The 22,773-nt window shown below is 45.9% G+C and overlaps 3 protein-coding genes across 7 annotated transcripts; 1 reads left to right on the plus strand and 2 right to left on the minus strand.

Moving 5' to 3' along the window:
* Positions 1-430: 430 nt before the first annotated feature.
* Positions 431-10,909, minus strand: LOC117428409 (nuclear receptor coactivator 5-like). Of its 3 annotated transcripts, none has more exons than XM_034047401.3 (11): positions 10,760-10,909; positions 8,813-9,026; positions 8,179-8,286; positions 6,522-6,585; positions 3,985-4,212; positions 3,739-3,848; positions 3,373-3,502; positions 2,927-3,126; positions 2,284-2,488; positions 1,809-1,900; positions 431-1,611 (listed from the first exon to the last, which is right to left on the minus strand). In XM_034047401.3, exons 2-11 carry the CDS (start codon positions 8,973-8,975, stop codon positions 977-979), a joined length of 1,935 nt encoding a protein of 644 aa, XP_033903292.3. In that variant the 5' UTR covers positions 8,976-9,026; positions 10,760-10,909; the 3' UTR covers positions 431-976. The 3 variants fall into 3 exon arrangements, with proteins under 3 accessions (XP_033903292.3, XP_058860095.1, XP_058860096.1); XM_059004112.1 differs by having other exon boundaries at positions 2,927-3,129; XM_059004113.1 differs by lacking the exons at positions 8,179-8,286; positions 8,813-9,026 and having other exon boundaries at positions 2,927-3,129; positions 10,760-10,904.
* LOC117428423 (neuralized-like protein 2) lies at positions 10,759-12,881 on the minus strand. The gene is made up of 2 exons (XM_034047421.3): positions 12,084-12,881; positions 10,759-11,656 (listed from the first exon to the last, which is right to left on the minus strand). The coding sequence occupies exons 1-2, from the start codon at positions 12,775-12,777 to the stop codon at positions 11,541-11,543; spliced, it is 810 nt and encodes a 269-aa protein (XP_033903312.1). The 5' UTR covers positions 12,778-12,881; the 3' UTR covers positions 10,759-11,540.
* An 810-nt stretch (positions 12,882-13,691) lies between these two features.
* LOC117399404 (lysosomal protective protein-like) lies at positions 13,692-22,646 on the plus strand. Of its 3 annotated transcripts, none has more exons than XM_059004115.1 (15): positions 13,692-13,782; positions 14,873-15,036; positions 15,561-15,672; positions 15,972-16,022; positions 16,464-16,550; positions 17,002-17,157; positions 17,850-17,941; positions 18,077-18,161; positions 19,158-19,249; positions 19,464-19,542; positions 19,868-20,016; positions 20,205-20,280; positions 20,793-20,882; positions 21,378-21,479; positions 21,671-22,646. In XM_059004115.1, the coding sequence occupies exons 2-15, from the start codon at positions 14,873-14,875 to the stop codon at positions 21,752-21,754; spliced, it is 1,419 nt and encodes a 472-aa protein (XP_058860098.1). In that variant the 5' UTR covers positions 13,692-13,782; the 3' UTR covers positions 21,755-22,646. The 3 variants fall into 3 exon arrangements, with proteins under 3 accessions (XP_058860098.1, XP_058860097.1, XP_058860099.1); XM_059004114.1 differs by having other exon boundaries at positions 13,701-13,812; XM_059004116.1 differs by having other exon boundaries at positions 13,707-13,786.
* The last annotated feature ends 127 nt before the right edge of the window (positions 22,647-22,773 follow it).

Genomic DNA, 22,773 nt, shown 5'->3' on the forward strand with positions numbered 1-22,773 from the left:
CAGGGAGGTCTACACACAGACTGGCAGTATTTTAGTCATGCCGTGTACCAACAACCTGCCACCAAGTGGTGCCTGCAACAGATTTCTATGTGCAGCAAGAGAAAACCACGGGAGCGCTCAGAAAGCAAACTGAGCAGCCAGTCTCAAGTAAATCAAAAGAGCAGCAATAAATTTGGCATTAGATTTTCCTATAGTAAAAATTAGGCAGTTCAAAATTACAGGTCTGCAAAATGAGCAGGTACCTGCCCTTTCAACACCGACACAGCACCACCCCCACATGGAAGCAAAGTAAGAGAAGGCTCTGAAACACTACCCAAGCATGGTAGCACTGGAGAAAGCAAAATTGTATCCAAATCTACATCAAGACCACAACACCCCCACCATTGACAGATACACACGGGGGGGTGGGAATCATTCAATTAGACAGGCATGGATTTGTATTATTTTAATCTGAATATCAGCAACAATGCTATTCACGGCCCAAGGTTTACATCAGAATCCAAGTGGGGTACTGTATAAAATGATTATCATCTTACTTAAAAGAAAGACTACAGTATTTAAAGTACAAACACTCAAATCAACTGCAACTTTAAGTTTTGTAAATGCTACTGTACAGTACTGTAATAAAAAAAAAGTCAGACAATTAATTAAAAACACCACTTTCAGGACCGTCGCTATCATTTAAGTTCTATAGTTGAAAAGGTGCCTAAACACTTGATATAAAAAAGTAAAACATCCAAGAAATAAATATTTACAGTGTAGCCTTCGTAGGCACCCCTACTCTCCGCTTCAATTTAAATACAATCTTCAGACAACTTGTAGCTGCTCTTGCTTCTGCAAGAGAGGAAAAAAAAAAAAAAAAAAAAAGACAACAAAATGTCCAAAAAACTCAAACTGAAAGGACTGGGCAGAATGCAGCCGCAGTCCGTTAAAGGGGTCTCTGTGGAACGAGTAGGTTGCACCGCTCTTTGGGATGTTAGTAGTGGCGAGGGTAATGCCCCATGGTAGGAGCCTGCCCCATGCCCTGCCCCATGCCCTGCCCAGGCCTGGGACCCTGCTGGCTTCCTGGACTGACAAGGTGGTTGATGGAAGGGCCGCTCTGAATCAGGGTGTCCAGTGCCTTCTGCACACTGGGGTTGTCAAAATTGATCCCCGAGCCACCAGTGCTTGACCGCTGCACCCCTGCACCGCCCGATGGGCCAGACATCCGGCCAGGGGGAGGGCCATATGGAGGGGGGACCCCCGGGGGCATGACTGGGGGTCTCAAGGCTGCCCGGGGGTTCATGGCCTGCATCATGCTGGGGACCTGGGATGCAGAGGTGGGCATCTTGGACATGGAGGGTGGGGGGACACCCTGGGAGACCCCAGGGTTCTGACTGCTCATGGATGAGCCGTAGCCCTGCGTTGAGGGTGGGGGGACCCCAGGAGGGGGAGCCCCGCTGTTGAACAGGCTGAGGATCTTGGCCTGCAGCTCCTGCTGGTGGTTGGCAGTGTTCTGGGGGTTGGAAGTCTGAGGGGGAGGCAGGTGGGATGCGGTGGACATGCTTTGAGAGGACGGAGGGGGCGGCTCAAGGGCTCCCACTCCAGAGGCTGAGGCCGGAGCACGAGATGCTGAAGGAGGGAAGAGAGAAATGGTGGAGGTTAGAATCAGAACAAACAGAGACATAAGAACACTTTCAAACTCAGAATCACATTTAAGAAGCTGAGACATTTCCAATAGAATTATTTGCCTCATAAAAACTGAGGAGTATTATTGTAGATGCCTAGTTTAGGCAACGTTCATTCATGGTTACCAGTGAACTCGTTACCTGAATGAGGGTCGCTGCTCGTTCGGAAAAGCCTCTCCCTCTTGTCCCTGAGATAGGAGATGAGGCGGTCCATCTCATCCAAGGTAAGATACCTGTTGGGATCCATTGCATGAAGAGTTCAGACACCCACTGGATTACAAAATCACCAGCACACTGCTAAGGTATACAGCCAAGAGCGGAGTACAGTTCTTGAAGTTAACTTCATCTATTGTTACAAAAAATTCAAGGTGGGAGACTACCGCAGGTTAAAAGCAAGTACAAGTCAGTACCCAGACTCAACATGCACACGTGCAAGCGCAGACTGCACACACACACTTTAGAAAATGCAGTGACAGAGTTTAGCACAAAAAACTAAAACTTAAGTCTTCCAACCTGTACTTCTGGTGGAACACAATAGCTCAGGTGCATTTGCAGTCTCTCCAGAGAGAATACTGAAATATCTGAAGCTGGTGCAGCCAGGGGGCTCTAGACTCACCTGCCCTCAGAGAGCAGTGTGATGACAGGCTGGAGTGAGATGGGATGACCTTCTCTCTCATGTTCCCGCATTAGCACCTCATCTGCCATCTTGGCAGCCTTCCTGGCAATCTCCTCCCGCTCTTTGTCACGGTTCTCCACTTTGAAGAGGTCGTAGTTGTGCGCCACCAGCACCATAGCATCCTGTATCGGCATGTTGCGGTGCTCTGAACAAAAACAAAGCCGTAGTTTTAACACGCCACACCCACGCAGCTTACTGATGTGAATCCAACAACATACCAAACAAAACAATCAATCAATAGTATTGCATTGAAAAGTCTCACCCATTACAAACAGCAACCAGGATAAGGAGAGCAAAAAAAAAAAAAAAACTCCACAGCCATTCAAGGTTGTATCCTGAGCTTAAAGCAGATGCACTTTAGAGTAAAAAGGTGAATGGCTCCCTGTTGTGTACCACCCCATCATACCTCCACCCATCCCTAATGTCTGCTTCACTAAAGAGATTCCCCACCCAACACACCTGGATTTACAAACGTACTCATTTAAGATGAACTTTGTAAAAGCATGTTGGTTCATAACAAAGGAACAGATGTTAAATCCAAGTTACTAGCAAGCACAATAAATCCCGAAGAGCGCGCACTCACCCTGGGGCGTCCCATAGAGGATGTTGACTGTGCAGGAGCGGTGCACTTGGTGCTGCTGAGTGATGATGATGGCAAAGGGGGTGCTAGCTCTGCCTACATCCTCCAGCGCCTGAGTCAGGGACACCTCCGTGTTGAGGAAGATCAGATCCACAACCATGCCCAGGTCACGCACCTGGCGACCCACCGTCTCCGCATACTCCCTACAGAGAGGCGCGAACCGCGAGACGAGTCACGAGGAACGTGCGGGGGGGGGGGGGGGGGGGGGGGGGGAGAGGAGAAGAGAAATAAAGTCTGCAGTTCTGAAACGCTATGGCAATTAAACAATGAGGGACATACCCTTAGCTGTAACTCTGATCTGGTTGTTTAAACTATTTTATTGTATCCTGGGATCTAGCGAGAAGCAGAGGGGTCCTTCCCCTACTGCAGCGTTCGTTCTAGGGACTCACTTCTGCTGCTTGTTCACCACGATGACGGAGCAGTCGACGGCTCGCTCCGCGTCGTAGCGCCTCTGCAGCTCCTCGTAGTACTGCCGGTAGAGCTCGTCACGTCGCCGATTGTCCGGCCTCACAGGTTCCGCTGCAAGGGGACATGCCATTACTGCACACGCACATCCTTACACCACGATCACACAATCTCATACTTGAGCAAAGGCGAACAAAAACTTGTGAAATAAACAGGCATTACTGAATGCCCATAGCAAAACCTGTAACTTACTCGCATTTAAAAAAAACGAGCAGTTTTATTTCTCAGGTAAGTGGTGTAAACTGTACTTGGGAGCAAAAGCATAGGTTATCGAAAGAGCTGAAACCTACCTTCAGGCTCCCTCCTGCCATTCCAAGGGTCCCTGCTGCGATCCATAAAGGGCTCTTCCTTCCTACGGTAATACTCATCCATTCTATAGTACCGCTCGTAAGCTTCATCTCTGTAAAACAAACAAATTGGTTTAAGAAGTTATAAACACGTGTCTGATAAGGTATTACTGGGTAGAAAGACAAAAATAGTTTTGTATATTAAGTAAACTATAGGCTGGTCTCCAGACAGTGGATGGTATTTCTTACCTGAGGGCTGGATCACGGGGGTCCACCCTGGCCTCCTTTTCCCTGCCATCTGCACGGTACCGATCGAAGTGGGGGTCCCGGGGGTCATGCTCCCTGGAGTGGGTGCTGCGAGGCTCACGATCCCGTGGCTCTCGTGTATCTCTGTGGTCCCGGGGCTCCCTGCCTCGAACCGGGGAGCGCGAGCGGGGCTGCACCTCCCTCTCATCCCCATAGCCGGTGTACAGCTCTCTGGGGGAAAACACAGGGGTCCGTCAGTGACGCAGGGCAGCAGGGAGCAATAGGTGCTGGGATGACATATCAAATGTGGAAATGAGAAAGTCTAAATGCCAGGGCTCCAGACAAACTCTGCCCAAGGAGCAAATGGTTCCTAGGCCAAAAATCATGGGTTCCAAATCCAATTGTTGGGTGCCACTTTAAGAAGTTTGTTTGCTTCTGTATTTAACTGTTTAAAATAATATACAGAAACGTAATGCCTGCACTCACTTACTTGCTGTCTCATTGTTCATCTTTGCCTGACTCAGACTTGCTCTGCCTTGCCTGTCCTCTGTGTGATCTGTTCTACAACCACAACCATTATTCCTCATGCTGTTATTTTATATCTTTGGTGCTTTAAAAGTGATCTACATACAACTACCCAATCTTTCTCCTCCAGAATCTGAATCTGCGTCGCCAACAGGTAAAACGTTTGTATCACTCAGCCAGGATGTGTCTTCGTTTCCTTTTACCCGAGGAAAGCCAGGGCTTATTACTGTGTTTCTTTTCTCTGTACTTTCAGTTTTTGTATTCGATCAGACCATCCTTCTCACACTGTAGCGTAAAGGACGGGCAGTAGCGTCAAAGCGCATTCATACACGACACGTATGAGATTGCACACAAAATCAAGAACACAACACCTTGGTGTTCGATAGTCTTTTTAAAGAGGCAGTATTTTGTGTTAACCGCCCCCCCCCCAAAAAAAAATGTTGCCAAAAGTATTTAGGTCGCCGTCTGGAGCCCTGAATGCTGTGTGGGCCAGATAGAGGAATCTTGAATTGTTAAAACACCTGTACAAACAGGACCCCACTTGAATTGTAAATGTTATCTACTCAGATTAAAATTATATTAAAACACAGACTGATTTGGAAAGTCACGATCAGGATATCCGCGAGTAGAAACTGCTATAAAATAACACACCTAAATGTTCGAGATACTGCGAAAATCTAAAAGTTACGGGACTGCAATTTTGATGGTTATCTACATGGCAAGTTGGCAGCGAGGGAAGTCCATCATACAAGAAGAGTGCTAGCAGTATCGGTCTTAAAGAAGCTTGCTGAAAATATGAGTCCCAGACCAAGAGTTTGCTCGCAATTTAAGGAATTCATATAGCTCGAAAATGATCGAGGGGGTCATTTGACCAGAACACACATCACTGTTATAATATTTTTAAAAAAATAATAATAATTTCAGCGAACAGAAGTAAAAAGATTATTTTTATTTTTAGTGTTTTGTTCATTTTTAAAATCGACCCCTAAAGACATCTGAAGTTATAAATTAATAAACTGAACCCAAGCCATAGCAAGTTTGTCATTGTAGGTCATCGATTTCTCGTGTTGAGTTATGCACGTGCTCAGAGGACTGGCAAAGACGCTATACAGATAGCAAGAAGGGTCCAAGAGGATCTTCCCAGCAAAGAGGGTGGGGGTAGAGGGGACACTTGCAGCTCCACAGTAAGTCACCTTTTTTCAGAAGGTCAGCCACGATATTTATTATCTTCCTTGACGTTCTTGTTCCCGTTTAAATAAGACTGATGGGGAGCGCTGGTATGGCACAGGTTTGCCAAGTGGACAAAACTTTCTTCAAACAAGGCAATGAAGTAGCAATCAATATCCCCTCTTGTGGGGGGGAAATAAAGACTACTGAGAAGAGCATGAGAACGCAGACTTGTCGATCCTGTATAAATGCTCACGATTAAGATTATTTCCATGGCACGTCTTTAGTTTTGTACTCTAATGAACCCTGGATTTGAGAGTTTTAATGCAGAGCTAACACTCATAGTGATCTATTAAAATCAATAAGCAAAACAAAAGTAACTTTTTTTACTGTCTTAACCGGTTATACATTCTATTAATCAACACAAATTATATAACGGTCACTTATTTTAGTGTCACACATAGAAGATGGCGTTCAACAGCACACACTGCAGATCAAGCGCTCCACCAAAACCCTGATGGGGACGGGCTGGTTTTATTTAACATGTGGTGTACATTTCAAGACCCGTTTGTTTATAAAACAGTGAAACTGCTTTAACCGATTAAAGTACAACTTTAAAAAGCCTGTTCTGTTTGGCAGTCAGGAAGGATTTTTTTTATTTAGATTATGTTAAAACGCAGCTTTTAACTTTGACTGACTATGAGGTTAACAGAAGTTGCTGCAAAATCGAAATCCTGTTTTAGATCATAGAAAAATGTGTTTCTTGCTGGACAGACGGGTTACCAGAGAAGGCGACATGCTGTCTCATCTTCACACCCAGACATGGACTTCGCTCGACGTTACATTACCTTCGTGGGGGGCTCTGGCGGGACTGAGCTTTATGTTGTCTTCGCTCCGCTGCCATATTAATATCTGAAAATAAACCAATCCACACGTTCAACACACCAATTAATAGAAATTAGATCAAGCACTTGCTTTTTAGGGATGAACAACCGAACACATGAAAACAAGACCTTTTTTTTTTTTGGTTGAAATGACATTTGAGAAATTGGAATCCATTTTTAGGATTTTAAAATTGCTTATAAAAAAGTTATATACATAAAGCTAATAAAATCTGACCATTAACCACCGCATGCAAAAAAAAAAAAAAACACACAAGGAAGACATCGATTGAAAAAGGACTACATTAAAAACACATTTGATGCAGAGATGTTTTGTAATAAACCACCAAGACTTGAAATGCAAGACCATTCCTCACTGACAGGTAGGTGTCTTGGGCATCTGACATATACTGACATGTGTGTCACTATGCAGCAATATCTTAATACATTACATCCAACAAGTGTCCACCTAGACAATTAAGTCCACAGTTATGATTGATATTTATTGGTGCAAGAACTAAATAAAAAGTGTGGTATATTGAAATGCTTGATCCATTGACAATTTTAGATAATTGTCTGAATTGCCGTAACGTTCAGCAACAATAAAACAAAGACCAAGAATAAAAATGTTTAAAATTGATAAAAACCTCAATGATTTTAGACTGACACCAGCATTTTAAACCAGTGTTTCAATTAACCATCGAAAAATAGTCAAAACAGTGCAACCCTGCAATATTTGAGTTATTCAGGGCTGTGGAAATGGTAAGGTAGTGGTTGAAAATTTGGCAAAAAGCCATTTGTGAAAATACTGTTCACCCAAAATTCCAAAATGTTACTTTTCCAAAAATCGTATAAAACAGATGACCCGATAAAAACGAGACCTAAAAATGTGGATAAAGATGTGCCGTAGCAAATAAAGAACACTTCTAACTGAATTTAGAAAACACACAGGCCAGCAAACTGACAAATATCTGTCAAAGAAAATTCAAGACTTTGTTATTTAATGCAGTTTAAAATGTACATTGAACAGTTCCACCTTTAAAACAGGTTTAACAGACTGCCTTACCCTCTCCCCATATTGTCACCCGCGTATCAAAACTATGGACGTTGTGGCATGTTCATTGTGGCACAACTGTTCACTTTAAGATTTGTTTTATTTAAATGTTAGCCAAACAGGGTTAACACACTAATAGCTCAACACACTAATAGTTTTTTTTGTTTTTGTTTTTTTAATAAATACATTTCAGGAAGAGTAAGCTCAACTATGTGCCTTGGAAGTCTAAAATGCCTCAACAGAACGCAAAATATACAGGGACAAGCAATTGATAATTGTATCCCTTGTACAGGTTAAGTGAGCAACCCCCTCCCAATATATTATCCATTAGCCCCCTATAAATGTATCTACACACTGCTACCCAAAGTGACAACACAATACGAGGGGCAAAACAGCCACCTGGTACACAAAGTTAACGAATCCAGTGCAATGATTTCCACAGTTTTAGGTGGTCGGGCCAGAGGTTAGCAAAATACCACAAATAGAGGTGTCAGAAGACTTGGTTTGTGGACAGGATGCTCAGTCTGCTCGATGCAGACAGCATCTCCCTGAAAACTAATGGTATCTTACCTAATTTATACCCTTTATAAATGCGACCATTTTCCCCTGCCTTTGCCGACTCCGCCTCGTCGATTCTCTCAAACTGCACAAATCCATACCCACGGAACATGGAAAGCGCTGGAAAAAGGAACATTTTTAACAGATATACCCGCTGCCCACCTCATACCAGGGCTAACCGCAGCAGTTAAAATAGTCACACAAGAGTCTGCTGTCAAGCAGGCCGTAATGCAGCATTTCACGAAGTTTGAGATTTTGTAAATAATAATTTACATTAGCAAATTTAAATGTTTAACAAAAAACCATACTAAATGCCCTTAAATGGCTGTTCAAATTCATTTCAAACTGCTGTAAAATCGTATTGTCACATTTCTTACTATAGTAAATGAACAGTACAGCACCTCTACCAAAGGTGAGAGAGTGAGACCAGTTCTGGGAATGTGAATCAAGGCTTGAGAGTAAATGGTAGTGGTTTCATCCATGCTGGGAGGGGGGGCTCTGCATTGGTGCGTTTAGGCACAACTACAAAGGCAGCACATCAGCATTATAAAAAGAGAACTTCAGTTCTCCATACACCCTGTGAAAAAGGGCACCTTTTTATTGTACTTAATTAAAACAGATAGAAACTGTAGGTCGGAACACTAACCATTGATTTTGCCGTACTTCATGAACAGTTCCTGCAGGTCCTTGCGTTCCATGAGGTTTGTCGGCAAATTCCCAACAAAAATCCTGCGCTCCAGGTCCCGAGGGTCATTGCTGTTGGTGGTGTGGTGAGAGGGGCTTCCACTGCGGCTTTTTCTGCGAGACATCTTGCTTCCCTTGGTTTTATAAAATGAGCTCTACGTAAAAATAACCTTTTCCTGGTCCAAAAATGTAATTGCGCCGTAAATATAAAAAGAAAAAAAAAAAAAAAAAAGACATTCCCAGATAAATAAGTTCCCACCAAAATGTTTTGAACATGTTAAACTCAAAATAACCAAATCAAACCATTTTAAAAAGACATTCCATCAGCACTGAAAAAAACAAATGTTTTAATATTTACACGAATGTATATTAATATTAAATTCATTTATAGCGTTTTACTTTTTAAAAAACAACATTTCAGTGTTGTTCGGTGGAAGCAGGTAAGTCAGATAATTCACAGCTGTAACAGTTGCTGCACATCATCTCCAAACAAGCTTCTTGGGCAGGGTAGAAACGGTTCAAAACGACATGGTTTACCCATCCCGTAGCTATGGGCATCACCCACTCCTGATGGGTTATACCTAGCGCCCAACAAGAGGGCAAGGATAGGTCGCGATAAAATCAACTCCAAGTTGAGATTCCTATCGTCGAGGGACTTTACCCGATATTAACCGAATCAATCCGGGGGTTCAATTCAATGAGCGCAACTATCTTTCGGTCTAGCTCTTAAAAGCAAATAGACGTTGCATTAGATATTTAAGAGGCTTTGATCGGGTGATGCATATTCCCGGGTGCAGCAACTGTAACATCTGCGCAGAGACATGTCTTCAACTAATTTGTGTAATATATATATATAGATAGTGCTTTTTACGATGAGGGTGCATCATTACCCCCACCTATTTCTAGAATACAATGCCCAGCTGTATCCGAAATGGCTTTGATAATCTACCCCCCTCCCCTTAGTCAGAGCAAGACAGCGTCCAGGGTCCGAAAAAGTGCTGTTCTTTGTTTTAGCCGGAAAGTGTGGGCTCGCTTTCGTTTTCTATCGCCTCTAAAAGGTCTCGGTCAAAAAGCAGTTTGATTAAATTTAACAATGGTTTGTAGAAGTTTGCATGGCGTTTGTGTTTACATACAAGCCGTTCGAAGTTAAGCAATCCAGCCTCGGTTAATAACATCACGAATTTCCACTAGGAGTATTTTAGATGCGTCAGGAAACATTTGCACTCGCCCCTCAAAAAAGGAAAAACAAATGATAGCACGGATCCGAGTCGCAGGTTCCTGATGTGAAATATTTATGAACACACCATCCCCGCTACGGAAAGCACCCTCAGCCCTGCAGAGACCAGCGTGGCGCACCGGAGTCAACGCGGCTCCGTCCCCACGCGTCCGCCATGTTGTGTTACAAACCCCAGCAACAAAAAATGGCGAACCGGCGCAAGCGGGCATTTTGATGCAGATACAAAACATCGAACTCACAGGAAATATGAAAACTGGTTTTATTTTTAAACGTGTGAGACATGACCATAACCACACACACACACACAAACAAAAACGTAACGGGAGGGGGACAAAAACAAAATACTTTTATTTACACATCCACGCTAGCATATTGAATGAAGTACAAACACAAGACACGACGAATCCTTCTCTTAAAGCGAAACACAATGACGCTTTTCATATGCTCGCGGCCGCATTTAAAACGAAAATACGGTTTAAAGAAAAAAACAGATTTAACAAAACATTAAAATATTAAGATAGTCTTTCTTTTAAAAGGACATTTTAACCGAGTAACACCGCGTCCCGTGCACGCCGAAATGAACAGACTCCCCTCCCACCAAACAAAGCAGAAACCCAACCTCGACCTTTCTCCTCCTCCTCCTCAAACAATTCAATTTAAATTCATTCTCACCGGCAGTTTCTTAAAAACGTATCTTCTTCTCTTTCTTGGTTGACTGTTTCTTCTTTTTTTTCTGGTAAATTATTTAAATTGTAAGCCGTTACTAAATTACGTGCAGCTCGACGTCCTTCGACTTCCACAAAGACGTTCTCTGACGCGCCTCCTGCTTTTTACCGTTGATTGGCAGGACGAAACACTTACGTTACGTTCTTAACGCCGTTGCTGCGTTACGTGGGACGGTCGCTTAGCAACTGAGAAAGAGGACGTGGTTTGTGGCTTTCGATCCCATCAATGTATTGATTATATAGTAAAACTGAAAATGAATTAAATCATCAAACTGCATGAGCAGAATGCAGAAGTCATGTTTTATTAGGAGATGACAAAATACAGGAATACAGTAAGGCCTTGAAAGCATATACATTTTCCAACACGCAATTATAGTTTACAAAGTAAAACTTCAAAAGGGAACCGAATTATCCTGCTTTACCAGTAACTTCACAGGTATAAAACCAGACAACACATTCACAAGTTGTCCTGTTTTATTTTAGACGCTGTAACACACACACACACACACACACACACACACACACACACACACACACACACACACACACACACACACACAGACACACACACATCAATGTAAAGTCTTCATTCACATAATGAACAGAACCCTAGCAGCCAGCCCCAGCCAGCCCCAGACAATCTAAGGGAAGGCTGCAGAGTGAGAGCCCCCCCCCCCCCCAGACGTACCCATCCCAGCTCAGCTGTGGAGTATAGCGCTCCCCTTTCTTCACTCATACATGCAGACGTGCTTCAGAAGCTGAGGCAGATCGAGCCAGGCGATGGCTGTCCTGTGCACAACGTGCTTCTGAATGATCTGCCGGCACAGAGTCTGTAGGGAGGCAACTGAGGAAAGCAAAGAGAGAAGGATCCACAGTGAGCCGATAGAAGGCACAGCAGTATACTGCTGCAGGGGCCAGATGAGTGCATAGTTTACAGGCACTGCTCTAGCTCAGACCGTTTCAAAGTCCATTTCAAACAGCCAGGTGGAATGGGGTTACCAGATTCTCCCAGGGCTCTGCCTTCATTTCCTGGTCTGAAATGATGAAACTGTGAAATCCTCCCGGCTTTGCTATTGTATTCACTTTTTGTGTGTTTGTTTTTAAAGTACAAAACTCCACTTCCAGCCTGGCTGTTTGAAACCGTCTCTGAGACAGCAGCGCCTGAAAACTGCCCACTCATCTGGCCTCTGCTGCGAAACGAGGTGTAATATAAACCCCACTGGGTTTCTCCTGCAATTGAAGCTGTTGAGAAGTGACGATGGAGTACTCACAGCCGTACTCCAGCTGGACGACCCTCACGCTCTTGGTGGCTGCGAAGACGTCCACCACAGCGTAGAGCGGCTGGTGCGCGGGGATCCCCCGTGAGCAGGGCCCCATGTCCTCTCCGTTGATCACGATGTGCATGTCGGCAGTGCCCTGGGCCCTGGGCACGTACAGCACCCCGATCCTGCTCCTGCGGGCTGTGGGGGGCAAGGCGTTGGTCTTGTACAAGTCGTCCAGGATGTGGCTGAACCTCCCGGGCCGGCTGCGCCCAACCAGCTTGTCCATGGGGATGCGCGTGCTCCCGATCTGCAGGTGGGAGGCGGTGAAGAAGTCCTTGGACCTGCGGGACACCCCCTCTTCCTCCTCCCCTTCCTCCGGAGGGGCCCGGTTGTGGTTGCGGGTGATGGCGAATATCCAACTGTCGCCCAGGCTGACCAGGTCCGGGAGGGAGTATTCGGGCACCACCTCCAGGCTCCGGGGGTCAATGCCGGTCAGCCCAACCCTCAGGTGGCCACACCAGCCAAGCTCCTTCTCCTCGATCTCCACGAGGAAGAGCTCCCCAGGCAGCAGTGGCTGTTTGCTGAAGCAGACCCCGTTGGCGAAGCTCTCCACTCGGGTGGCCTGCGTTCCCGTAGGGTCTATCCTCACGTTGGCCCCGTGGACCTCGTGGAACTCCATGTAACGACCGGAGAGTGCAGCCATCTTATATGCAGGGGGCTGTGAGCCTGTAACTGTGTGCCGTGGATGTTGCTATTTTTGACCTGCCTGCCTGTGTGTGTGTGTCCCCCTGTCACTGTCTGGTTTGACAAGTGGTGCAGTTTGATTTGCTGGCCTGGGGGAGGGGGGAAGGGCAGGCATTTTTGGGGCGTCCATATACGGTCAATGAGTGAACCACCATCCGCTCCTGGTCCTAGTGCCCATATCCGTTCTCATGAGATGACATCATTATAAATAGACAGGTGAATAAATGCAGAACTACAGTACTAGGGGTATTTGTTGTCTATGTTTTATGTCATCTTTCTTACTAAATATTTTGGTATTTGTGATGAAAAGATCCTTTTTTCCTCTGAGCAGCTGGAGCAGTGGTACCCCACATATTGACTGACTGGCACGACGTGTTGACAGTGGGAGAGATAAGATGTTGGATACAGTGCTGCAAAGGCAGGGCATTTTTACAGAGACAAGGGTGCTTTAGAGATAAGAAGTATAATTTGCAGAACATGCAAGGGTGAAGTCCTTGCCCAGAGGGATCATTCAGCTGTTTTACTGAGGGCCAGTCAAGGTGTCGTCAAGTCAAGGATCACTCCTCCCCAGATCAGCGGTGAGCAATGGGGACCTCAGGGATGCAAATATGACTCCTATTGCATAGCAGTTTCACCCAGTCCAAGCTTGATCATCCGCAGCGTATCTGAACCAGGCTCAGGAACTGATAATCAATGATCACTGCATTTATAACTGCGTCAGACCTGAGTCGACTGGGTAATTGAGAGATCTCACTCATTCGGGATCTCTGATAACGTCACCCGCATACCCCTAGCGCTGATAAACTTGTCGGTCCCCACGTTTGCTGCGACCTCTCCCTCTCCAGCACCTGACTCCGTATCAGCTGACTGCCTGATCACGTGTTGGCCCGGCCCAATCACGTGACGGTGTTTTCCAAGACGCGGTTCTGCGCTGTGTTAAGCTGGACTCGGTCCGTTTCGTTTGGTAGGTAGGTCGTGGCACTGGGTCGGGAAGGTAAGAGATCTGTGGGTCGTGGTGGAAAGTCAGGTGCCGTTTAGTGTAGTTTGGCGTTATGATTTCATGCATTTTGTCCTAAGTGTTTCAAGAAATGTTGCTTTCGAGCACAGGCAGCTCTCATCACTGCAAGTGTTCCCTTCGAGGAAGTACTGCTAGACTCCTCGGTACAGGGGCTAGCTGCTGTTAAAGATGATCTGTCATTTATGTAATGATATTATCAGGGTTTGAACAACTTTAATTAGATTACAGACATATTTTGGATTAATTCGATGGTCTGGAAAAATGAAAGGTTTTAACATGTTTTTGGTCGTAGATGTTGATGAACCCAGTAACGTGATGTCTGTGTAAAGCGGTGTATCCAAGATGATGGTGATAATGTACCGGGTATTTAAAAACGAAATGAACATCAGTAATCGTCTTCACATTTCCAAATTAAACATGGTAAAGCAGATAGGACGCGGCCACCCTTCTGAACAGCACCAGGGAATGACTGTGTGTCTCCCTCTGCATGTCTCCGTTTGTGTCTGTGTGTGTGTGTCTCTCTCTGTCTGTCACTGTGTGTGTGTGTGTGTGTGTCTTTCTCTGTGTCACTGTATGTGTGTTTCTCTGTCACTGTGTGTGTGTATATGTCGTTCTGTGTGTGTGTGTGTCTTTCTCTGTGTCACTGTGTGTGTGTGTGTGTGTGTGTCTTTCTTTCTTTCTCTGTGTCACGGTGTGTGTGTTTCTCTGTGTCACGGTGTGTGTCTCTGTGTCACAGTGTGTCTCTCTGTGTCACGGTGTGTGTATGTGTTGTTCTCTGTGTCATGGTGTGTGTCTCTCTGTGTCACGGTGTGTGTGTGTGTGTTGTTCTCTGTGTCACGGTGTGTGTGTCTCTGTGTCACGGTGTGTGTCTCTGTGTCACGGTGTGTCTCTCTGTGTCACGGTGTGTGTGTGTGTTGTTCTCTGTGTCACGGTATGTGTCTCTCTATGTCACGGTGTGTGTGTGTTGTTCTCTATGTCACGGTGTGTGTGTGTTGTTCTCTGTGTCACGGTGTGTGTGTGTGTCTCTGTTTTCCAGATGGCTTGCGTGGAGCTGTGTCTTCTCTTGCTAGGGGTGCTGAGTGTCCAGGGAGCCCCAGATTCAGATGAGGTGAAGTTCCTCCCTGGACTGGACAAACAGCCCAGCTTCAGGCAGTACTCGGGCTACCTCAATGTGGCTGAAAGCAAGCACCTTCACTACTGGTCAGTGTTTGAGACAGGCTGCTGCACGGGATTCTACCCCCATCATAATCACCCTTGTAGGATCTGAAACTGCTTCCTCAGCTCAGAGGCTCACCACAGGGTGATCTTTCAAACTGCTTTCCCAAGATAATATTACACTGTGTGCGCATTTATATATGCATATGCATATTTTGTCACTAAGATGTGCATGATGATACAGCCTGATATTTTGTCACTAAGATGTGCACGATGATACAGCCTGATATTTTGTCACTAAGATGTGCACGATGATACAGCCTGATATTTTGTCACTAAGATGTGCACGATGATACAGCCTGATATTTTTTCACTGAGGTGGTGTTCATTATAAGAAGTGTTAAAAGCTGGATTTCTGTAGACAGAAGAGTGGTGATAGTGCGTCTGTTGAGAACCTCCGTCGAGCAGTCCCTAATAGTTTTGCATTCCAGTTGTGATTGAGTGTTTTGATGTGTGTGTGTCCACCGCAATGCGGAGGGTGTAAGTAACCCCCACTGTCTCGTCTCCAGGTTTGTGGAGGCCCAGCTCAACCCCTCCTCCAGCCCTGTGGTGCTCTGGCTGAACGGAGGCCCTGGGTGCAGCTCCTTGGACGGCTTCCTCACCGAGCACGGCCCCTTCCTGGTAGGAAGCTTCTCTTCTGCATGCTTTATATTCTCATGGACCAGTCAGCACTGTCCCTGTGTGCTTCCCTTCATTTCAGAAGAGGAGAGGCTCTTTCTACAGCATGTCTAACAAAAGCAGCTAAGGAACGACTGGCCCCTGTAACAGAGAGGGAGTGTGGAATTATTATTATTATTATTATTATTATTATTATTATTATTATTATTATTAATATTATTATTATTATTTTAACGACTGTGGGATCAGACTTGTGTGTGTGTGTGTTTTCTTTTCTGTAACGTATGTGTTTATTTTCACAGATCCAGGATGATGGCACCACTCTGAAGTACAATCCTTATTCCTGGAACATGGTGCGTTTCTTTAGACCCCTTTTGCTCCAAGAAAGGCATCAGATTGAAAAGCCACGGCAGGAGGAAAACATGCCCCTCATTTACTGCTTTAATTTTTATGGGGGTTTCAAGAGTATTCAGCATTTGAAATATGCAATATGACACACATTCACTGGAAGAGCTTTTTTTTTTAAATATGCAGATAGTTTGGTGCCTGAAGTTTGTTTAATTCTACGTCTTTATAAACTAACATGCTAAAAACGAAATACTAAGGGTCTTGCTTTCCAATTTGAATTACTATGTGACTTGGCACGGATGATAAAGACTGGCTTGCAGCTATATGTTGAGAGGGATCTTTCCCTGTTTGTCTTCCTGTTGTTGTTATTATGAATATTGGCAGTCTTGTGTTCTGCAGATTGCAATGGCGTGACTGTGTTCACACTTCTGCATTTCTGCCGTCAGATTGCCAACATGCTATATCTGGAATCCCCAGCAGGGGTCGGGTTTTCGTACTCGGACGACAAGAATTACACAACCAATGACACGGAGGTGAGCCTGTCTGTTCGAAGTGAAGCAATTCTATATTAGCCAGCCTCAGGACAGCACTAGCGACCCGGCTCAGATGCCTTGTCCGATGCACAGTGCAGCTCATTTCCAGGCGATCACTAACAATCAGTAAAAACAGGGATGGCAATAGCACTCCCATTGCATTGCCGTTTGATCCATTCCTGGTTTTCCTAGGAGCTTAATACGACACACCTGAGCTTGTTACCTATACATTTCAGCTAATCAAGCTCATCGTAAAACCTGGAATGGGTGAAACTGCTAATATACATGCATATTACATAACCTCCATACTATTAATTCATATTTAATACATTCTGAGTAAAATTCATAAACCACGTATATGATTTTTTAATTCCCCGCACATACCAGTTCGTAGTCTGATTGTTTTTCTGTCTGTTGGTATGTCTGATTCCCTGCTGTGCTCTTTCCGCAGGTCTCCATGAATAACTACCTGGCTCTGAAGGAGTTCTTCCGGCTCTTCCCAGAGTTCAGCAAGAACGAGTTCTTCATCACGGGGGAGAGCTACGCGGGAATCTACATCCCGACGCTGGCTGAGCGGGTCATGGAGGACAGCAGCATCAACATGCAGGTCTGAGAGCCAGCAGCAGCATTGAGACTGAGCGGGCCTGCTGGGCTCAGATTAATATTCATACTGAAAACGCTTCTGCAGAGTACAAAACCATGCGTTTGCAGACAGAGGGAGAGAAGACTCCCGTTGCAGAGCCGTTTGATCTGTTCCTGATTTTTAATAAGACACCCCTGGGCTTGTTACCGAGACACACTGCGGCTAATCAAGCTGCTATTAAAATCTGGCATGGGTGAAACTGCTATGCAGTGGGAGTTTCCATCCCTGCCTTTGTGTTTTCATTTTATTTTAGGGCAGGGGTGCACCGTGACATGGGTTAAACTAATTGAAATAATAATTCATTAATAAACATACTGAGAATCACCAACAAGGTAGAAACTGACCCTTTGAATCGATAGGGGAGGGGAGGATGGTTACAGGGATGGAAATAAGACTGCATAGCAGTTTCACCCGTTCCAGGTTTTACTACAAGCTGGATCCACCACAGTGTATAGGTAACAAGCTCAGGTGTGTGTTATTAAACTCCTAGGAAATGGAGCACACTGCGATGCAACGGGAGTCTTGTTTCCGTCCCTGGGCTAGCATGCCCGTGTCCTAGCCTCGCTAGGGTCCCCATGTGAACACATCATTCTGCCGAGGCTCTGTCTTACTCTGCAGCAGGTGACGATCAGGACGCTCTCTCTCCTCTCTTCTAGGGAATCGCGGTCGGAAACGGGCTGTCCAGCTACGAAATGAACGACAACTCCTTGGTTTATTTTGCTTACTACCATGGACTCCTTGGAACCAGGCAAGGAAACCAGGTCTCTTTAAACGCCAGCGATCAGCCAGAGGAGCGGCTCACTGACATGATTCCAAAGCCTCTGAAAAGAAAAACAACTAGAAATCATATCTTTTCTTCTCTCCCTTTTTAATTTTTTTTAAGGCTCTGGACAGATTTGCAGAACTTCTGCTGCTCTGAGGGAAAATGCAACTTCTATGACAGCAAGGACCAGAACTGCTGCAGGAATGTAAGTGCTGTACAGCAGCATGGCTGAGCTGTCTTACTGGGAGTCGAGCGTGTGAAGCTGCAGAACGTCCCTCTGATTCTCCCTGGACTGAGGCATGTTGTACAGCAGTGGGTCACAACACTGGCCCTGGACATCCATTCCAGTCCTTTATTGCAGTCAGGTCCTGAATGAATTCATTGACTCACAGCAGGTTCAGTTAACTCATGTAGGACCTGCCTGGAGTAAAGACCAGGACTGGAGTGCATGTCCAGAGTGTCCCCCTGATTTGAGAAGCGTCTCTGTCTCAGTCCCGGGAGATTAATCTCTCCTCCTCCTTGTCATTCTCATCAGAGGGCTGCTTGCTGCCTGCCCAAGTTTCCAGCCTTCAGAGTGGAATTACATACAGTTCAGTTCAGACAGCCAGAGATTTAGCTGTGGTCAAACACACCGATTTACTGTGAACCTCTGCCAGCTGCTTCCTTTAGAAAAGTCTGCCACAGTAATGGAACAGTTTTCCATGTGCTTACATGTCTCTTACCATGCAAGAAAGCTATAATAAACTTGAGTGGTGCAGACAGGCTGCTACATTGCTGACTCTGTGCTGCTGGTACAGCTCTTTATGCAGTTCTTCTCGCAGGATTTTTGCACAGTATTTTAGCTGTTTTCTCACTGTGCTTTTTCTCATGGTTGCAATTGCCATGTTTTTTAATGACCATCCCTCTGTAGGCTTTACTGTACTGAAGCACGATTTCACTCTGCATTATTACACGATGGTAAACCTTTTGTAAGGGTTGATCTGCCTCTTCTTTGCTTCAGTCTCGCTCTGAGAGAGGTGCTGCTGCTACACTACAGCTCTGCCTTTTCAGTTTCGCTGAACCAGAAAATAGAAAGCTGGCAAGTGGAATGGACTGAAACTGGAAACCATTTACAGTTAAAGAGCTGGCCACGGTCTCTGACCGAGACGAGCATTGCGACACAGGATACAGAAATACATCTCTCCGCGTTCTTTCTTTACAGCTGGATGAAGTGCAGCACATTGTTGAAGGCTCCGGACTGAATATCTATAACCTGTATGGACCGTGCGCAGGGGGTGTGCGTGAGAAAGTGAGGTGAGCAAGCGGAGTGTGGGCTGAATTTACAATGTGCTGTACGCTGGCTAACCTAGGGTTAGAAATGTAATGAGCGCATTGAATTCAGTAAGAGACTTGTAGTGTTTCTAGCAGTTTTGGTTAAGAGATCCAGGGATTTAGCTTCGCTGGGCACCCTCGTGGAGCCTTCCTTGGTAAACGTGATCTCAGTACACTCTCCTGGTCTGTTTTGCAGCTATGACAGAGACCACCTGGTTATACACGACCTGGGGAATCGGTTCATCCAGCACTCGTGGAGCCGCATGTGGAGGGAGGTAAGGCTGTGGTTCCCTGCTTGATTGTGTTGGATCTCTCCCAGTAACAGCACTGCCGCTCGGAGTGCAGGGAGAGTCACGCGAGCCGGCTTCCAGTCCTGTGTGAGACTGGGTGGAGAAGTACAGTCCTCTGCTCTTCCTGGAGATTTCTCAAAGGCTGTACCACTGTCAAAAATAAAACCTCTCTGTGTTTTTTTTTTTTTTGCATTATAATAATCGGAATGTGATTGAAACTCAAGCTATGCCAGTGGACACTACATTTCTTTCAGCCCCTGGTTTTCTGATGCATTGTACTGTAACTAGGGCACTGATTTTAAACCTCTAGAAATTGAAGAACGTGAACAGTCTGCACCGATCTGTGAGGCTGGACCCTCCGTGCACGAACTCCACTGCCTCCACCACCTACCTGAACAACCAGTACGTCAAGCAGGCTCTCCACATCAGCCCCAAGGCTCTGGACTGGCTCATCTGCAGGTGAGCAGCGTGCTACAAACGAACAGCAGTGACATTTAAACACCTGACCAGCTTTAAACTGTGGATGGCATGGTCTCTGTCGCTCACACGAATGATAAGGTCCTGCGCGCTGCAGGTCACCGCTGTCCTCGCACGTCACATTGCCTGCGCTGTGCACTTGTGACCTGTCTCTGTGTGTGTTGTTACAGTGCGGAAGTGAACCTGCAATACAAACGCCTCTACATGGACGTGAGGAAGCAGTATCTCAAGCTGCTGGGCGCGCTGGTGAGTGAGCGAGTCATTATTATTCATTTCCCAGCCCTGATTCTGATTCCTGTGCCCTTAAAGAACTCACTGCTGACTCTAGGGAGGATTGTGGTATTAACAATGCTTTCTTTATCCTACGTTAAACAATAATAATGACAAGTATTATTCAAAACATATCTGTATGTTCTGTTTGTGAATTCACCTCCTCGTCCGTCTGTAAAGTTAACAATTCCTTAACTTATTCCAGACTCCAATTACTACCTCGTTCTTGATCAGTCATTGTATTTGGAAAAGAATGAAAGCGTGTAACACAGACGACAAGAATACCCAGCACTTCCGGTATACAGTCCTGTGGGATGTGACTTTCAATCCACGGCCACTATAGCTCTTCAGTGCCGGCATAGCCTTTCACACAGGAGTTAACATATGATGGTATAGGCAATTCACAGACCAAAATGCAGCATCAAAACCTGGAATGGGTGAAACTGCTATACTGTCATAAATCTCTCTCTCTCTCTCTCTCCTTGTAGAAGTACCGTGTGCTGGTGTACAATGGAGACGTGGACATGGCCTGTAATTTCCTGGGTGATGAGTGGTTTGTGGAGTCCCTCCAGCAGCAGGTAGGGAGCGATGCTTCTCAGTGACCCCTGTGTGCTGGTGTGTGGTCTGGAGCGATGCTTCTCAGTGACCCCTGTGTGCTGGTGTGTGGTCTGGAGCGATGCTTCTCAGTGACCCCTGTGTGCTGGTGTGTGGTCTGGAGCCATGCTTCTCAGTGACCCCTGTGTGCTGGTGTGTGGTCTGGAGCCATGCTTCTCAGTGACCCCTGTGTGCTGGTGTGTGGTCTGGAGCCATGCTTCTCAATGACCCCTGTGTGCTGGTGTGTGCTCTGGAGCCATGCTTCTCAATGACCCCTGTGTGCTGGTGTGTGCTCTGGAGCGATGCTTCTCAATGACCCCTGTGTGCTGGTGTGTGGTCTGGAGCCATGCTTCTCCATGACCCCTGTGTGCTGGTGTGTGGTCTGGAGCGATGCTTCTCAATGACCCCTGTGTGCTGGTGTGTGTCCTGGCCCCAGTCTGCAGGCTGTGACCGTGCTGTTGTGTTGCTGTGTCTCTCAGGTGCAGGTGAAGCGGCGGACCTGGCTGTACAATAATGGGGAGAATCAGCAGGTGGGCGGCTTCGTCAAGGAGTTCTCCAACATCGCCTTTCTCACTGTCAAGGTAAACCCCTTCCATCAGACTGCTGGAGAGCAGGCAGTGTGGGCTAGAGGTTAGAGCTCAGGGACTGGGAGGGAATCACTGCTGGACAGGGCTGAGGGACTGGGGTGGGAGGCAGGGTGGAATAGAGTTAAGGGACTGGGAGGTAACCCGTGTTGCTCTGCCACTAATGTGCTGTTGTCTGTATCTTACAGGGAGCGGGTCACATGGTCCCGACAGACAAGCCCATTGCTGCCTTCACAATGTTCAGTCGCTTCCTGAAAAAGCAGCCCTACTAATGAGGGACCAGACCCGTGCCAGCCAGGAATGAGAGGCACCCACCCGGCACACCCCTCCTTCAGGGCACGTTTCCACGGCACCTGCCTCTTCTCCATCTGGAATCCATCTGATCCTCCGTCACTGTCATACCGCAGAAATCTTCTTTGCTACATTGTAATTCACACAAGCTGACCTTGTGACCGCTTTTTCAGTTGTGGAATGGGAAGCACATGACAAGTATTGCAGAAGACGTAGCCAACAACTTGTACTGTAGAGGCTTCAGGGTCCCTAGTTCTGCCTACTGCGTTTGATATTTCTGTGCCATCTGTAACCAGTTCTGCAGTATAAAAGGCTGCCTTTATAAACAGAGACCACTTCGTGTTGGGTTGAGTCCCCTTGCTCTGCTGGTCAGTTGCTTTTTAACATAAACCTTTCTTGTGATCTGTAATCTGTGGTTCAGCTACTCCAGCCCAGAACGTTTGAGTAAAATGTGAATTTTTTGCAGGTCTCTCATTTCTTTATATTCTTATCAAATCACTGTGCCCATAAGGAGTGTGTTTGCTGAAGCGTTGACGCCTGTGGGAGTGTGTAGCGTCTAAGGAAGCGTGTAGCACTGTAACCCTAGAATCATTTGAAATGTGTTTATTTCCACTGAATGACGAAACACTGCAATGTAATCAAACCGAATCATTAAAGAGGAGGGAGGCGCTGTGAGATCACCGTGTAATAAGGGTTCAATCCCTCCTGTGTTTACTTTTCAGTTCTAATAAAAATAACAAGCTGTGTATTTTCTTTTTTTTTTTTACTGAGATGTCTGTTGCTCTGATCTGTTTAGCTCAGGGATGAGATGTGTCTGACCTTTTTGTTTCTGTTTAAATTTGTTTTTGATTAAATATGTTGATCTCCGTCCAACCTGTGTTTTCTGTCAGTTTTCTCCTGTCCCAAAATCCTCCTGGTGCACTACCTGAAGTACGCTTTGAGATGTGTGCAGAGGGATACTGGCATTTCAAAGTGATTCTTCTTCACACACACACACACA

This window comes from Acipenser ruthenus, chromosome 29, assembly GCF_902713425.1.
Source record: "Acipenser ruthenus chromosome 29, fAciRut3.2 maternal haplotype, whole genome shotgun sequence".
Classification (NCBI taxonomy): domain Eukaryota; kingdom Metazoa; phylum Chordata; class Actinopteri; order Acipenseriformes; family Acipenseridae; genus Acipenser; species Acipenser ruthenus.

Bases quoted from the DNA above. Each gene is read 5' to 3' on its own strand.
- LOC117428409 (XM_059004112.1), bottom strand. From the start codon at position 8,975: ATGTCTCGCAGAAAAAGCCGCAGTGGAAGCCCCTCTCACCACACCACC. The intron at 3,849-3,984 runs GTAAGAAATACC...TTTGTTTTACAG, and splicing joins CCCCGTGATCCAGCCCTCAG to AGATGAAGCTTACGAGCGGT. The intron at 1,612-1,808 runs GTAACGAGTTCA...TCCCTCCTTCAG, and splicing joins GAGCAGCGACCCTCATTCAG to CATCTCGTGCTCCGGCCTCA.
- LOC117428423 (XM_034047421.3), bottom strand. From the start codon at position 12,777: ATGGCTGCACTCTCCGGTCGTTACATGGAGTTCCACGAGGTCCACGGG. The intron at 11,657-12,083 runs GTGAGTACTCCA...TGCTTTCCTCAG, and splicing joins CGTCCAGCTGGAGTACGGCT to TTGCCTCCCTACAGACTCTG.
- LOC117399404 (XM_059004115.1), top strand. From the start codon at position 14,873: ATGGCTTGCGTGGAGCTGTGTCTTCTCTTGCTAGGGGTGCTGAGTGTC. The intron at 18,162-19,157 runs GTAAGTGCTGTA...CTTTCTTTACAG, and splicing joins ACCAGAACTGCTGCAGGAAT to CTGGATGAAGTGCAGCACAT. The intron at 20,281-20,792 runs GTGAGTGAGCGA...CTCTCCTTGTAG, and splicing joins TCAAGCTGCTGGGCGCGCTG to AAGTACCGTGTGCTGGTGTA.